At 33.4% G+C, this 18431-nt stretch overlaps 1 protein-coding gene across 1 annotated transcript; it reads left to right on the top strand.

Moving 5' to 3' along the window:
- Positions 1-22: 22 nt before the first annotated feature.
- On the top strand, positions 23-17979 carry LOC115887113 (endoribonuclease Dcr-1). Its single transcript, XM_030906438.1, has 11 exons — positions 23-84; positions 141-1185; positions 1241-1612; positions 1674-2027; positions 2663-3146; positions 6565-6779; positions 6837-7050; positions 7273-7875; positions 10439-11886; positions 14882-15352; positions 17430-17979. The coding sequence occupies exons 2-11, from the start codon at positions 274-276 to the stop codon at positions 17826-17828; spliced, it is 5472 nt and encodes a 1823-aa protein (XP_030762298.1). The 5' UTR covers positions 23-84; positions 141-273; the 3' UTR covers positions 17829-17979.
- The last annotated feature ends 452 nt before the right edge of the window (positions 17980-18431 follow it).

Raw genomic sequence — 18431 nt, 5'->3', positions numbered from 1 at the left:
ACAGTTATCTGACAGAATTGTCGATTGTCATTGTCATTGTTGAATTCTTGGTTTTTGTTTATATTTGTAAAATATGCCTTGGCGGTGTGTACATTTGAACCGGTAGTATAATTATTTTTTATTCTTTCTGAATTTTACAGGTCCGTTGATGACTGGACATGTACTTAGACAAGCATTTTTTATTATATTTTAAGGAGTTTAATATATATACATGGTGAAATATAACAGTTTGGAAACTTAACCCTCAAATCAAGTTTTGGATTGCACACTGAAATGGCTTGTTATTTGAATGAAAATGTATATACGCATACATTTACTCCAAGGGAATATCAGGTTGAATTGCTTGAATCAGCCAAAAAGAGGAACACTATAATATGCACGAGTACTAGTTCATCGAAAACGTTCCTCTCTGTTAAGCTTCTTCAGGAGTTTTCCTGGCAGATGCGTTCGATGCCGCAAACAAAAAAAGCCTTATTTATATTAAATCCTCAAAATGTTCCTGTTCTCGCGTCTCACGTGAAATATCTGACTGATTTAAACGTAGTTAGCATAAATAATGCAGAGAATAATATTGTTACTTTGCTTAATGACTGTAATGTAATAGTTACCACAGCAGAAATTTGTCTTAACAACAATATTTTGCTGCAATTAGAGCAATACAATTTGTTGTTTATAGATAATTGTTTATATGGTAATCAGCAATTCATTATTTCAGAAATTATGTACAAATACAGAGATTTAGATGATAAACTTAAGCCAAGAATTGTAGCTATAACAACAGGAATATTAGGTTTAGATCTGCAATATGATAGACTTGAAGGTGAATTCCGCAGACTTGAAGGATTGTTAAATTCATGTGTAGATACATCTAGTGAAATTGTTACGTTAATTTCTCTCTCCTGTCACCCCAAAGAGTATTTAATATCGTGTCCTAGAATATCGCTGTCTTTATCTGACACGTTAAAAAGTATAATAGAAAATTGCAAACTTTGGTTGTCCGATCACAGATACGACCCTAGCGAAATATACAAAGAAGAGTTTTTGGAAGAAATCAAGGTCATTCCCAATCCCAAGAAATTACCATTGGAACTTTTAAATCATTATCTGGATATTTTAGAAGACTTGGGGCCTTGCGGAGCTGATAAAGCAGCCATTTATATTCTAGCTAAAATTGAAAAATTAAAGGTAAATATAAAACTATTAATTTTGTATTTTAAAATTTAATTTTTGTTTTTTGTAGGTCAAAACTCCTTATGAACGCCACTATCTTTTATTGTGCATGGTTTCCACCACTTTGGTACATACGAGAGCTGCATGTGATTACGAATTTCAAGAGCTGGACGATGAAATTGAAAAAATTAACCAGCATTCGAGTCCTAAAGTACTGAAATTTATACACACTTTAAGGCAGTTTAAACCAGCAAGACCCAGACCGAAAATTGAAGAGGAGAGTCCAGTAGAAAATGAATCCCCTCCCACTGGAACTTTTAAGAGAAACAAGGGACAAAGGACCAAAAAGTTCAACGACAGGAATCAGATAGACGATATTTTATGTTCTCTAGTTTTTGTAAATAATAGATATAAAGCAAAAGCGCTGTTCTCTCTTTTATGTGTAAGAATCTTGTTCAATTTCTAGTTTTCATAACTACTCACCACTATTATTTCTTTTGTAGGCTTTATCTCAAGCTGACCCTGATTTTTGGTGGATATCCGCTTTATTTTTCGTCGATAAAGTTGCCGATATTTCAAAGGAACCCAGGGAAGCTGAGCATGAACACAAAACCCAAGAGGAAGTGTTAAGGAAATTTAGATGCCACGAATGCAATATTTTAGTTTCGACGTCAGTATTAGAACAAGGCTGTGATCTTCCTAAGTGCAATTTGGTCATAAGGTTTGATTTACCACCGACATTCCATAGCTACATTCAGAGCAAAGCTCGTGCTCGCGCCCCTGAATCATACTTCATCGTTTTTCTTAATGAAAACGAAGTTGATGAGTTTGTGCATAAGCTGTCAGAATACAACGAAGTAAGTGTCGTACATGAACTTTAGGGTGTCCGTTATTTACAAAATTGATCATTTCTCCCACGACGCCCTCTAAATTTTTAGTTTGTTGTCTAAAAAAAATAACAGACCATTGTAAAGCCTTAATATTCACAAATGGGAATTTACCACTTTTTGCAAATATTTTTTTCCTCTCCATCTTGTTTTCTAGCAGCCATGACAATCACATATCTTGTACAGAGATCTTAACACCATGAGAATTGTATATTTTTACAGTAATAGACTAAATTTTTCAAAAATAATTATAATTTTGTCAAAAAAGTTGAAGAATTTAGGAATTTACCGAGTGATTAAGTTTGACCGTGAATAACTTTTGAAGAAGTAGGTTTATCGAAAAATTGCAAGAGACCTTTTTTGTAGTGTGTTCAATTCTGTACAAAAATATGTGATTGTCATGACTGCTAGAAAACAAGATCGAGAGAAAAAAAAATTATTTGCAAAAAGTGGCAAATTCCTATGTAATTTAGTTTACAATGGTCTGCTATTGTTTTTAGACAATAAAATAAAAATTTAGGGGGTGTCGTGAGAGAAATGATCAACTTGGTAAATAACGGACACCCTAATGAGTTTATTTGTATGTTTAATTTAAAATGTTCTAGGTTGAAAGTACTCTTTTAAAGAGATGTCAGAGTTTGGAGCCCGAGAAGTCCGAGGAATTGCTAGCAGACAGCTATTGTTCGTTTTGTAGTTCATACCAGCCCATAAAAGAAGAAGGATCGCCGAATGTAACTCTTTTTAACTCTATAGCTTTAATTAATCGATATTGCGCCAAACTGCCTAGTGATAGTTTTACCAAATTAACCCCAATATGGCGTGAAGAATTATTAGAAGATGGGTGGGTTTGTTATATCCGGTTACCAATTAACAGCCCAGTTAAACAAACCATATGCAGTCCGCCTATGCCAAACGCGTTATTGTCTAGGCGCGCTGCAGCTTTTCTTTTATGTCAATATTTACATAAAGTTGGGGAGCTTGATGACCAGTTACAGCCAATAAGCAAAGAGAATTTTGTGCCTGTGGATGAAGACTGGACCAACATACATGTACAGGAGCAATATGACGAGAATTCTGAAATTAGACCAGGTAAAAGAAGGACCGTCTATAGGGTGTTTCAGAAATAAGTGCAGATATCTTAATTGATAGTATATTTCGGCCCCCGGAAATACGCCTATGAGGGCTTTTTTGCGTAAGAAAAATTGCTGAAAATTTTATATTTTTCTTGACATTTTTCGGGAAATTTTAAAAAACTTTTTAGTGCCACTTGTTTATTCACCAGAGATTTCTCTACGGTGTATCTAAACCTTGCAGTGTTGCCACCTTCTATATTATCCATACCATAGACTTAAAATAAAATATAGACTACACTATTTACATCTCAACGCGGACAAACAATATTTTTTGTACACATGTTTACTTCTGGGTACAGTCGACCGAGCCTTCCTCATCCAGCCTATGTTGTCACGTCTTTAATATTATCAATATTTTTTTTCTTGTTATACACATATATTGAGATATTAATACTACAGTTTAATAAAGTAGGTTTTAATATTCCATAGATGTATTAAATAGTCCTTATACTACTAAATTATAAGTCGGATACTGTTTAAAAAGGATAAGTTCTTGACAATATGACAACACCGATTAGAAGCGAGGGAGCCTATTCATTCATTTATTACCTTGTAGTACGTGACGCACGTGTGCGGTAAAGCTTTGTTGCCGCTATCTCCCCGGCTGTATTAACGCATTTTCTTAGCTTGTAGTCCTTAAGTGTTTATTTTATTGACTTTTTCTGTTCAAGAACTATAAAATATGGTTCGCCAGTGCCAAATTTGCAAGAAATTTGACTTAAATAATCCATTTAAGTCTTGAAACGACTTTCGACCGGTAGGCAACTCTCAATTTACCCATTGGGAGTCAGTGGCGTTGTTGTAGAAAGGCACTTATTTAGATAATATTTTAGTAAAATGTAAAATCTGAATTTTTTTTCTTACATTACATTATTTATTTACTTACATTGTAACAAAATCATAATTATAACCCTGTTAATAATTAATAATGTTTTTTATTAAAAATATGTTCCGGTTTATTCTAAAATTATCTTCAGAATCTAAAATAACATACAAGAATTTTAAAATGATATTACATTATGAAACAATATTTTTTAATATACCGGGTCGCCTCAAAAGTGGCTCACCCCTATCCCCTTATCTTTTATTTTTTCAGATAAAAAAAAACAGATTTGTATGTTAGTAGGTATATGACATAAATTAGGATTTATTGACGTATTCAATTGTTTTTGGTCTCTTCCTGTTTCACCGAAATGATTACATCTTTTGATTTTTAAAGGCACCCTCGGTATATTGCTACTTTATTCGATAAAAAATGACACTCTGAATAGAATGACATATCATATGTCAACTTTTGACATTGTCGCTTAAAAACAAATCCTATTTTAAATTTCAATCCAGTTTTTTTCAATCTACTAAGTTTTAATCAAGGAGCCTTGGAAAAATAGTTTTGATCGTCTAATAGGTTTCGTGTCTTGTCTAGGCCGGTAAAAAAAGATGTACATATCGTATTTTTAATCATACATATGTCAATTTTTTCAAATGGAACAAGGGTGACTCATTAGCATATTTGGAAAAAGCATTTTTTTATGAATATATTGATACCACACACTTGGTATTTCGAGTCAAATTGTCGTTATGAACCGCGTGTTACAATTACAATTAAACCATATGCGAAAATATCAAAAGTTGACATATGATATGTCATTCTATTCAGAGTGTCATTTTCTATCGAAAAAAGTAGAAATATACCGAGGGTGCCGTTTAAAAATTAAAAGTTATAGTCATTTCCGGTGAAACAGGAAGTGACCAAAAACAATTGAATGCGTCAATCAATCCTAATTTATGTCATATACTAACATACTAAATCTTAGTTTTTTATTTGAAAATATAAAAAAATTATGGGGATGAGCCACTTTTGGGACGCACCCGGTATAGTAAAGACAGTACCGAGTTAAATAAATGAAGTTTTCATTTTATCCACTTCCTATCACCTTCCTTGCTTTAATGGATTGGATTTATGTTTTCTCTAATTTACATAAGACATAACTTAACCAGAAAAAAAATTACAACAATCATATATTATTTTTTTCTCTCCCTGTCGCCGATTCTATTATATCTGTGGAATAGATCCTGTTTTGATTAATATTAGGGGTTGTAAATGTTTGACTAAAATTAATAATTTATTATTAATTTCAAAAATTACGTAATTTCGATTATAAAATTTCTTCTATAACGTGTATTTTATTATTTTTTGGACTCTAAGACGTTTTTTCTAAACTTTTATTTAAAAAACCTGTCCTAAATCTTAATGAAATATAAAAAAGTTTAAATACGATATATTTTAATTTAATTATAGCTTCATTAAAATAAAAAAATTACCCGGCTATGATACGGAGAGTTCAGGTGTACTTGAGAAACGAAAGACAGTGTTGTGTTTCTCGGCAGAGTCGTCAGGGAACGACCGTTACGACAGAGACAACCTATCTATCGCTCGTGTCGCACTCGTTATAACCTAAAACAATAACACAACAATAACAAGACATTGTCTGACCGCATGTTCCAGCTATTTATAAACGAGATGCTCAGTCTATATTTTATTTTAAGTCTATGATCCATACCCAACATATTATTTGTATTCACCGTAATTTTAAATTTGTACACAACAAATTACGAGTATTAATTCTAATCATATCAGTGTCTATTAGTAACAATTCTAGAAACAAACCACATTAATTATTTTTACTCATACCGCATTTTTATATTTATTTTTTTAAATATATACTTAAAAAATAACCTTAACGTTGCCATATTACGAAGTAGTTTCAATAAAAAAAAACATTCTTTTAAATATTTAGTTTGTACTTATCCTGTCAATGAAATCCACACTGGGTAAAATTATTCTTATATATAGGTTTACGAAAATCATTGTTATACCGCAAAATAGCTTTGTTTAGAACTAAATTTAATAAAATAATTCATGCTGACATCACATCATCATAAAAGAAAATACCAACATGTTTATCGGAATTCGCTATGCGGAACATCGACAAAATCGGACAAATAAACCGTATACGAACGACACAACTCGTCTGGCAACACAGAGCGCCGAATAAGCTGAAAAACCCTTAATAGCCGGGTTTCGCCAGCGGTTCTCAAAATGTTGCCATTATTTTTTAAAATTTTCAAAACTCGGTTATTTTTAATTTGTTTTAAAAATGGTAAAGAGAAAAGATGTTTCTTTTGACCAGCTCTACCACCCCTTAAAATATCTGCACTTATTTCTAGAATACCCTGTATAAGTATTGTTTTTCCGTGTAAACATACTTGTTTTGACTGAACGTTTAAGACCGACGTACAACGTTACTTGTAAACGGGACTTTACTTAAATATTAATAGCATCTCTGAACCAAAAGGATTATTTACTTATTTAGGAACCACAAAGAGGAGGCAGTATTATTATAAAAAGGTCGCTGACGCTTTAATAGATTGCCACCCTGTTATTGGAAAGCCATCCTACTTTTATAAAATTGTCATGACACTAAGTTGTCCTCTTCCTGAAGAACAGAACACGCGTGGCCGAAAAATATATCCTCCCGAAGAATCAGTTCAAGGTTTCGGAATATTAACAAGCAAAGAAATTCCAAAAGTATGTTCAAATTTATTTTGAAGAAATTTATTTTATATTAAATATATATTTTTTTAGATAAGTGCTTTTCCTATATTTACTAGATCTGGCGAAGTGAGTATTGAACTAGTTCTGTGTTCCAAAGACATTGTTATTGATGAGTCACAAACGCACAAAATACAAGAATTTGTAAACTACACTTTCACCAGTGTTTTGAGACTTCAAAAATATTTAATGCTATTCGATCCCGAGTGCTCCAACAAAAACTATTTAATAGTGCCAACAATAGACAGTAAGCTTGGTTTTTTATACAGGACGTTTAAAAAAAATGTGCCATCTCTCGTGAAGAATTAAATCACTTGGAAGAAAATTATAATAAATCGAAAAAATATTAAGATTTTAACACCCTGTAGTTACGAAACAAAGCAGAATCTCCCCACGAGAGACGGCACATGTTTTTTGAAACACCCTGTATAAAGTATTTGATAAACTCTAAAAATTAATACGCTTTTAGCTGAAAGCTCCGTTGAAGTGGATTGGAACTTCATTGATCTAATTTACGAAAATCTACACTTCACCCCTCATCACATTCCTGACAACGAAAGAAAAGATTACAAGTTCAATATAGAAGAATATAAGGACGCTGTTGTGATGCCCTGGTACAGAAACCAGGACCAGCCGCAGTATTTTTACGTGGCTGAAATTTGTTCGTTTTTGAACCCCACCTCGGCATTTCCAGGATCGGAATACAAATCATTCGAAGAATATTATTTCAGGAAGTACGGCATACAAATTCAGAATTTGCAACAATGTCTTTTGGACGTGGACCACACTTCGGCTAGGCTAAATTTTTTGACTCCGCGATATGTTAACAGGAAAGGCGTTGCTTTGCCGACGAGCAGCGAAGAGACTAAACGTGCCAAGAGAGAGAATCTGGAACAGAAACAAATCCTGGTTCCGGAATTGTGCTCGATTCATCCATTTCCATCGTCCTTATGGCGCAAAGCTGTCGCTTTGCCTTGTATTTTGTACAGGATCAACGCGCTTCTTCTTGCTGATCAAATTCGCAGAACTGTAGCTGTAGATTTAAACTTGGGCAAGATAAACTTAGATGAAGGTATAACATTTATTTATATTATCAATTTTCATTCAATATTATTTATCAATTAGAGGCTAATTTGATTCTGGTTATATTAAAATTATTAAATCCAGTGGCGTCCTAGAAAAAAGGCAACCCTGGCAAAGAGTAGATAAGACAAGAGACGACAGTTCGCGCGGTACCTTTCATGTTTGAGTGGTGGGGAGAGTGACCTCGTCTCGCTTGTCCCTTTAAATTTTCGTAACTTTTTCGCGGGAAATTTGAAATAGACTATTATTAAAACTTGCCTGTATAGCTTATAAACAGTTACTGTATGGGTAAAGAAATAAATAGAAACGAAAAAAAAATGAGTTTTCTAAATATTATATAAAATAAATTATAATTAGAAACATATTTGTCGGGGAATAAAGATAATAAAAGCAATATTTTGTATACCGTTGGTAAACAAGATAAAGTGACCAAGTCGATTTGTAAGAAGTGTTTTATTTACGTGTATTTTTTTTTACATATGGACTTGAACAAGTGTAATATTACCATGAACACACAATAGATCTATAAGGTCGCGGTGTTTAACTCCCCTCCATTCTACAATATCACAATGTGGAGTTTATGTACAAAAAAACAGAGTTGCTCAATTTTTTTTGTAAAAATATATTACAAGCTTCTAACCATGTCTTCGGTCTATGGATTACATTTAGTTTAATAACATAATTATATAGTATATTTCTATAAAAATACTTTTCAGGATCCTTTGGAAAAGAGTGAAATATTATGTTTGTCGAAGAATAAGACCTATTTTTGCAGTCTTTATAAGCACACACATTGCCACCATCTCGTCTTTTCCTGCTACTCGTGTCCTGTTCAGTATTCATATTTAACAATAATTACAAATTAGTACGCAACAAAAACGATACTAAAATTAAACCTTAAAAACTCTCAAAACGATAATATATCGAAAAACTCTGAAACACACACTTTAAAAAGGCAAAAATGCAAGAAAACAACTAATCAGATTTCTTTATGTTTAAGCCTGATTAGCACAGCTGATTAGCGTCCTAAAATCATAGATTAGAATAAATAAAATACGCCGTTGTCAGATTTTATCGTTTATCTTTGAAATCGATCAACTTAGTCATTCTGTTTCTTTGATATTATCAGTAAATTACGAAAAAAGAACCTAAACCAACCTAAACTAAAAATTTACATTTCCGTATTAACATACGTTAATACGTTAAAATCTTGTTTATTTTTCAAAGAAATATACTTGGCAACAGACAAAATGGGACTTGATGGGACCCAGATGGGACCTTTAAATTTTAATATATCTGCGTCTCTCTTGCGAAATTCGACTTCTTTGTTCACTGTCGTCTCTTGTCTTATCTACTCTTTGACCCTGGCCAATATTTCCGCTAAAAAATTGTGGGCTACTGATTTTTTAATTTTTTTAAAATTTTTTCAGATTAGGCAACTTAAAAAACAACTTTTTTGCCTTTTGGGTTTCTCTCGTATCTCTTTTCATTTTAGAGATTAAAAATAAAATCCACTTTATTACATCCCTGTACCCTACGTGTTTATTTTTACTTTTTATATCACTCAAAGACTGAAGTTTTGCTGCGTACTTAAACAAGACCTTGTACATATAATAATTATATGAACAAGCCCTATAACATAGGATACAACATTTTAATGAACAGTGCTTTCCATAAAATCAATAAAATGAAAAATATACGAAATAATATACATGTACTGATTTTTTTCGAAAGTGGATGGATTTTTTCCAAACTGGTCACAAACGGTACATTGTGAGACAGGAAATTGTAGAGAGAAACAAGCCCTATAACATAGGATACAATATTTTAATGAACAGTGCTTTCATATTCTTTTCAGTCATTCAGGAACATCCTGTATAATTATTATACAGGGTGTTCCTGAATGATATGCTAATATTTAAGGGGGCGATTCTAGAACCTATTCTAAGAGAAAAACTTCATATGAATGTATTTCCTAAACATCTTAATTTCTGAGATACAGTCTTAATTACAGGGTGGTAAATTTTTCTAAAACAAACTTTTTTTCATAATAACTCTGATGTTATTATAGATATCTTTATGAAACTTGATACACGTCTTCTATGCATCAAAATATTCATTTAAACCAGTGCCGTCCATACGGGTTTTACATTGAATATTTTTGAAGAAAAAAGACTTCTTTTCCCCATTCATTTCTAAACATTTTTCGTCCCACGCATGGTTTTTGCTTAAAAAATTAAAGTCAGTTTATTACAGGGTTACAGCACTAAAAGGGATGCAAATACAGAAAAAATCCAGTGGCTCTCAATTTTTTTTCAAAAAAGATCATTTTTTTTAATTTTCAAACTTAAATAACTCTGTTATTTTGAACTTATTTGAAAAACGGTAAAGAGAAAATATGTTTGTTTTATCGAGATCTACCAGCCAAGCAAATATTTGCACTTATTTAAGACTCACCCTGTATATTCATATGAAATTTTTTTTAGACTTATTCCAAGAATCACCTTAAATATTAGCATATTATTAAGAAACACCCTGTATATCTGTTTCAGACTTCAAGTGGCAAACATTAAATTTCGGTTGGAATTTATCCGACGTGCTGCGAAAATCTCGCGAAGAAGAAATAAAGAAGCAGGAAGAAAAATTAAGGATCTTGCAAGAAAAGGCAGAAGAAAAGTTGGAAGAGTTAAAAATTATTGAAATAAATCCAAACGGTGATGAAAATAGTTTAGAGGATTTTACAGAATCTGAGTCGGACTCTGACAGTGACCCTACTGTCAAAAAGTGGATGGAAATCGGTATCTGGACAAACGAAATGGCTTCTGAAGAATTTGATGGTTCCTCGGCACTTAGGTACGCCTCTCCGACAAGCTGGCTTCAAGGAAGGAATTATTACGACGAATTCTCCGACATCTCCAATGAAAATTCTCAAGCAGATTCAGAAGAATCCGACAACGAATGGGGAGGCCTACGAATCGAATTCACAGGCGACCACCAGGCTGAAGCACTCGACGATGACTTACCCAAAGACAAGTCTATCTGCCTCGTCGAAGACGTCAGCGTCTGGAGGATTGATGACAATAGCTACCCGGCCCAGATCCTAAGAGAACATTTTAAGGAAGCCAGTGCGAAAAATAAGGAATTTATTATATCCAGCGGGATTCTCATTAAGCCCGAGGAACAATTCCAAAAAGACTTAGAAAATAAAATTTCGGATACTCCACTTGCAAAACCTTTAGTAGAAAATTTCAGTACAGACAACTTATTTATCGGTAACGTTAGCTTGAATAGAGAAGCAATTATACCTGAAGGGCTCCATATAAACGAATACGACAGTTGTGAGGAGCTGAGTTTCAGTTTCGACGTGCAGCCAGACTTAAAAACCCATCCTGGACCTAGCCCTAACGTGCTGCTTCAAGCCCTCACCATGTCCAACGCTAACGACGGCATCAATTTGGAAAGGCTGGAAACTATCGGCGATTCCTTCCTCAAATACGCCATAACCAATTATTTGTACTCGAAGTACGAGCACGTGCACGAAGGGAAATTGAGCCACTTGAGGTCAAAGCAAGTTAGCAATTTGAATCTGTACAGATTAGGCAAAAGGAAAAACTTAGGCGAGTACATGATCGCAACAAAATTCGACCCACACGACAATTGGCTGCCTCCTTGTTTCTACGTTCCCAAACAGCTGGAAGATGCCTTAATCGATGCCCAGTTCCCGGCCAATTGTTGGACAGTGGCCGATATGGCCGCGACCAGGAACATGTCCATCGACGAAATATGCTCCATGGTGAAGGAAAGAGGTGTTTACGCTCTACCGACTTTGATTCCTTACAATCTGGTAACGCAGCACAGCATCCCGGATAAAAGCATCGCCGATTGCGTTGAAGCGTTGATAGGTGCCTATTTGATCGAATGTGGGCCTAGAGGTGCGTTGCTTTTCATGGCTTGGTTGGGTATAAGAGTTCTACCGAAAAATGAAGATGGTTATGGAGAGGTAAGTTTTTTAATTTTAGTCGATTTTGTCGAAATTAGTCTGTGATATAAGACGAGAAGTCTTTTATGTTATAGGCTTGTTGCATTCCACCATCGGAGAATATCGTAAACAACTAGTACTTACAAATACAAGGGTTTAAATAGCGAGAATACGAAAAAAATATTATTTGATTATTCTAAAAGTGTTAGGAAGTATAATTTGTGAAAATTCTAAAAATAAAAATAAAAAAGTAAATATTTTTTGATACCTTTAGAAGATCTAATTTGTATTATAATTTATTATTCCAGTTAAAAAAACTTTTTAGATGAGTTCAACTACGGTAGCGAGCATAGTTTTAATCACCGGTTTTGCTAGTGGGGCATAATTGGGATATTTTGGCTATAACGAAATTTTTTAAAGGTACTTAATTATAATTTTGGAAGATGTTCATAAAACATTTAATCACTAGTTGATTAAAAAAAGTATACCATTAATATTGCACAAATTATATTTTATCCTCTCATAGTATATGTCTATTTATTTTTTTGATTATGTAACGAGCATTTTGTTTACTCACTTGTTTCGTCGAACTGCTTGAATTCATTTTTGCTTTTGATCAAATTGTCGGCTTTGATCAAAAAAGGCTTTGTCGTATAAAAACTCGTTGCAGCCTTTTGTACTTGACAACACCACCATTGACGTCGTAAAATCCGTAAAATTCTTAGGGCTTGTTGTGGACAATTCTCTGAAATGGGACATACATATCGAAGCTTTGTCGAAAAAATTGAGCTCTGCCTGTTTTGCATTAAGGTCTGTTTCTAAGGAGCTTAACTTGTGAGTGGCTAGAACTGTTTATTATGCACTTTTTCAGTCGCACCTCAGGTATGCCCTTCCATTCTGGGGTACGCGTTGTGCGGCTCAATTTGACCGCATTTTCAAGCTCCAGAAGAGAGCTGTTCGATATTCACTGGGACTAAACAGCAGAACTCATTGCCGGGGCTTTTTTAGAGAATTAAAAATATTGACTCTTCCTTCCTTATTTATATTTGAATCCGTTTGCCTAATACGTAAACATGTACCAGCTTCTCAAGAAAGGCCATCTCACACTTATCCACTCAGGAACGCGGAGCAAGATCTTTATCTACCTACCCCACGCTCAGAGTTAGTTAAAAGTTCAATATTATACAACTCGAAAAAAATGCACAATCACCTGCCATTTGAAATCAAATCCATAACATCATTTTTATCATTGAACTCTTATTTACTAGACAAGGCTTTCTACGCCGTAAATGAATTATATTTGAATTGAAAATCGAATTTGATCTTGAAAACACTGGTCTAATGTTTGCTATTGCTATATTTACGAATGACATCGAAATTAATTTATTTAGAGGTCATTGATATTTTGCTATAAATTGGCTAAATATTTTTGAATATTATTTTAATTTTTTTTGTTCTTTGACATTGTAAACATTTATATATGTTTATTTTAACAATAAAACTGACAATATTATTTGTATAATGTTTTGTATTATCTTTTGTTTGTTTGTTTGTGTACCTTGTTTTTTTTACTTTGTTTGTTAGTTTACCTTTGTCCACAAATTGAAAAATTTTTTGACAATAAAGGCATTTATTTATTTATTTATTTATTTATAATTGGTGTGAGAAACTATGAAGCTCTAAAATGTTTTTTCGGGAGAGATGAATATCCGGGAAAGTGAGTTATTGAATGTTATTGCAGCCAACAACGTCCTAATTATGCTCTTCTTTGCCCGTTAACATTTTTAAAAGTTAAACGTTAACATTTTTAAAGTTTTCGGCAATTTTATTAATATTTAAAATTGTCACACCATGTTCGAATTCTTTTTCAGTTATTTTTTTCTACCCGAAACAGCGTTACATCACACAAACCTCGTACCTCAGTGTTTTATAGTCTCAATAACGCTGCGGTCGGAATTTGTTGAAATCTTTGAATAAGAAGACTAAGGAAGGAGCATAATGCTATCCATGTATTCATGCATGGTGGGCGGAAAAGCCACCATAAAAGCTCTCTAGGGTGGGGATCCTTGACAGTTCTGTTTGACGATTCATTTGACACATTTGAATTTGATTTGAAATTTTGTGGATTTGTCAGTCTTTACGGAGCTTATTTTATGTTATTTATTATTTATTCTACTACTGATAGTTGTATAAAGGTAGTAAATCTAGATGGAAATTGTGGCAGAACATAAATTAACAGTGACACTATCGCGATTTATCGAAAAAGACTCTAAAATAGTTGGTTGTTTAGCGTGCGGTAGATCTCGGCAAAAATTGAGTGAAACAACTTTTCGCTAGTAAGTGACTATATAATATACATACGTGTAGTAAACCGATTATTTAGGAAATTCACTTAAATTAATAAATTATATATTTTCTTTGCATTTTAGCTTTTATTTATTACTTGTCAAAGATTAGATGTCAAAGAATTTAGATACGTTAATTTGACTTACCTGCTTCAGTAGCGTATCGGATGTTTGTGTTAATAAATACTTATTATAACTTATCTATTTTTATTAGAATTATATATTTTATAACAATTTTAATAACTACCAACATTTATTCACAACGTAAAATAAAACAACAAATTATTGAGTCTACCCCACGTCTACCCTACATCATAGTTTTACATTTTTTAAATAAAATTAGAACGACACTGATAAACCGGAATTTAAGTCGGCCATATTTGAGGCCCATCGCGGTGTACCTAAGATTTTTGATATGCTCCTTCCTTAGTCTTCTTATTCAAAGGTTGAAATCAACTGAAATGCACCAAGCCTATAATGTCTATGGATAAGACAAAGGACTGTGTATTAAGGTGCGTTCACACCGGCCGCACCGTGCAATTCATTTTTTTAACATATACTTTTGTGCGCGCTAAATAAAATACACTTCAAGAGTACATGTTAAAAAAATGTTTTGCGCTGCGCAGCCGGTGTAAACGCACCTTTACAGTGTTACATTGATGGTTTTACAGGTGGAAATACCTAAGTCTCCATTACTGAGGAACGTCCAGAATCCAGAAGAGGAACTGGACAGACTGCTTGACGGATACGACGTGTTCGAACGCCATATCGGCTACAAATTCCGAGACCGCTCCTATTTGCTCCAGGCAATGACCCACGCTTCCTACAGTCCGAACCAACTGACCGATTGCTACCAGAGACTGGAATTCTTAGGCGACGCCGTCTTGGATTATCTGATCACCAGGCACCTGTACGAGGATTCCAGAATGCACTCGCCTGGAGCACTTACGGACTTGAGGTCAGCCCTGGTGAACAACACGATTTTTGCTTCACTTGCCGTGCGACATGGCTTCCACAAATACTTCAAACACCTGTCGCCAGGCTTGAACGAAGTCGTCGAGCGGTTTATTAGGCTTCAAGAGGACAGTGGACATACGATTGTTGACGAGCTTTATCTTATTGTTGAAACCGAATGTGAAGAAGTAAGTAAATCGTTTTTATTTCTTTATTTCTTTAAATTGTTTAGTGCTTTTATAATAATTTGGAATCTCTCCAAAAAATCCTATATGCGTATTTCGCCACTGCAAGAAAATCTATACTAATATACAATAAAATTCTTAAGTGACAGACTCACTGATTAATCACGATCCTGCTCAAACCACTCAACGTAAGAAGCTCAATTTTGCATACAGGTTGATTCTAGGGTGTAGAGGTTCAATAAGAAGGGATTTTTCGAAATTCCAGTTCCAAGAGGGTGAAACCTCCCCTCAAATATTACAATATTGTTTATTTAAAAAACGGTCAAGTTTCCGAAAAAAACGCTTAAACACATATATTTTATCTTGTTTTTTACATATTTTAAGATTTTTTAAAAATGTATACAGGGTGTTTCGAAAAATCTGGTCATTGATTAATCACGATCCTGCTTAAAGCGCTTGACGTAAAAAGCTGATTTTTGGAAAACGGATTGACTTTAGGGTGTAGAGGTTCGATAATAAGGGATTTTTCGAAACTCGAATTCTAAGGGGGTGAAACCACCCCTCAAATATTAGAATATTTTTTATTTAAAAACCGGTGAGTTTTCCGGAAAAACTCTTAAACACGTTTATTTTATTTTGTTGTTTTACATATTTTAAGATTCTTTAAAAATTTATATAGGGTGTTTCATAAAATATGACCATTGAGTAATCACGATTCTACTTACTGCTTGACGTTTAAAGCTGATTTTTGGCAAACCGATTGACTGTGGGGTGTAGAGGTTCGATAAGGAGGGGTTTCTCGAATCTCAAATTCCAGAAGGGTGAAAACGCCCCTCAAATATTACAATATTTGTTATTTAAAAAACGGTTAGTCTTTCGGGAAAACGCTTGGACACGCATAATTTATTTTTTTTTTAAATATTTTGAAATTTTTTAAAAATCATACAGGGTGTTCCAAAAAGTTGGGTAATTTATTAACCACGATTTTGTTTAAACTGCTTGACGTAAAAAGCTTATTTTTGACAAAAACTTCAAAATTAACAATTACTACCTGATAACAATTACTTAATAAGGTAAAACCAAAAAAATCTCAAACTTTCTGTATGATTATTTTTAATTTTTACGTATGTGAGGTTTATTTATGTTATATTCTTTAAAATCAAAGAAGCGACTGCCATACATTACTAACATCTACAGATACATGAGCAATACATTTATTTTTATTAGATTGGGCGCGTTCAGGGAACACAGCCGCTGACATTCAGCGTAGAATTTCGCTGACCAGCAGCTCACGATATTCCTTAAACGGCACAAAGCAGCAGAAAGAACAAGAAACAGTAGCTGTCTCATGCGCTTTCTGTCTACTATAAAAATTTGAGAGAAATATAAATAAATCGTCTTCGTCAAACCGGTCTATAATCGATCTTTAGTCTTTAGAATAAAAATTATTTTGAAGAAAGAATTATTATTACTGGCTGATCATTTAATAATTGAAAATATATTATTTGACAATACAGTATAAGCATTAAATTTCTAAAAAATAACAGTTTATAAAAATAATTTTACCTATACACCTTAACAAAACAACTTAAAATAACAGGAACTGGCAGTTCGACCAAGTCACTTTTACGCATTTTTTTTTCGATGGCGTGGTACAAATAAAATTACTGAAGGTGTAAATACCCTACAATAAAAAAACGACGTCAGGGGTGATGTGGAGGTGAAGATTGCTGTTACTTTATATGTATACTTATATAGGGAATATTATCGATCGTTATTTATAAGCCTATTATAACTAGTCGCATTTTTTTTCGATCAGATGGTATTATAATTACAATCAAAAGTTATTTATGCTGATTTAGATTTTTTCAGACAGTAGTATTTTTTCTTAATTTCATTGTATTTAGAAAATTCGACATGAGATGGAAATCAAGTTGAATTTTCTTTATTTCTTTAACTTCTTCGATCTCTATTTACAAGTCTTTTTCGAACGTTTTAGATTAACCTACCTATTTTTTGGAGAGATGAATCCGTGTCACATAGGTATAGATATTTTTTATAATTTGTAATATTTTTTAAGGTGGAGGATATTGAGGTTCCCAAAGCTTTAGGAGACGTTTTCGAGTCTGTAGCAGGAGCGATTTTCTTGGACTCCGGTATGTCTCTGGACTGTGTCTGGAAAGTCTATTACAAAATGATGCAAACCGAAATCGAACAGTTCTCGAACCGAGTGCCGAAGTCGCCGATTCGCGAGCTTTTGGAACTGGAGCCTGAAACGGCGAAATTTGGCCGTCCAGAAAAATTGGCCGATGGTAGAAGAGTTCGTGTCACTGTCGAGGTCTTCGGAAAAGGCCTGTTCAAGGGAATCGGTCGTAACTATAGAATAGCCAAATGTACGGCAGCTAAATGCGCTTTGAAGCACCTCAAGAAAAAGGGTTTGATCAAACGGTCGGAACATGACAACGTTTTGGGCCGATAGAACTTATAGAAGATGATAATTTTTTCTCGAGCCGCTTTTCCAAGCCTAGTCAAAATTTTGATGCTGAAAGAGGCATTAAGAATTAACTTTTTTTTATTTAGTTTTTAGTTAAAGGAAATTTAAAAGAATTGCCTTTTTTTGTTATGTTTTTTTGTATTTTAGTCTAATAAAATTTTCTTAATTATAAATTCCTTTTTTTTGTCATTATCTTTCTAAAAGTAAATATTTACGACTTTTATCAAAAATAGATTTCTCTGGCATTTTTTTCAAATACACACACCGGAAAAGTCTAGGGATATTACAATTTTATCCAGCCATCGTCAGTAATTTTATTATTTGCATTTCTGATATAATCAAATTAAAATAAACAAATAGTTTACAGGACGTATTGGAAATAAAAATGCGAAATTTACCGAATTTTTCAAATTTACCTTGATTTTTATTGAACTCAAAAAAATACACACATTTTTTTTTTATTCTGAACTGTGAATTAAAAAAAAGATAAAACCATTTTACTTAATAAAGGATATGGCCTCCTCTACTGTTCATTACAGCCCTACATCGTCTCTCCATGCTCCTGATCAGGTTGTCGATCTCTTCTTG

Source organism: Sitophilus oryzae, unplaced genomic scaffold (genome assembly GCF_002938485.1).
Source record: "Sitophilus oryzae breed Bouriz unplaced genomic scaffold, Soryzae_2.0 scaffold_552_pilon_pilon, whole genome shotgun sequence".
Classification (NCBI taxonomy): Eukaryota; Metazoa; Arthropoda; class Insecta; order Coleoptera; family Curculionidae; genus Sitophilus; species Sitophilus oryzae.
Note: the sequence above shows the minus strand (reverse complement) of the source record. Positions and strands in the feature narration are given on the sequence as shown.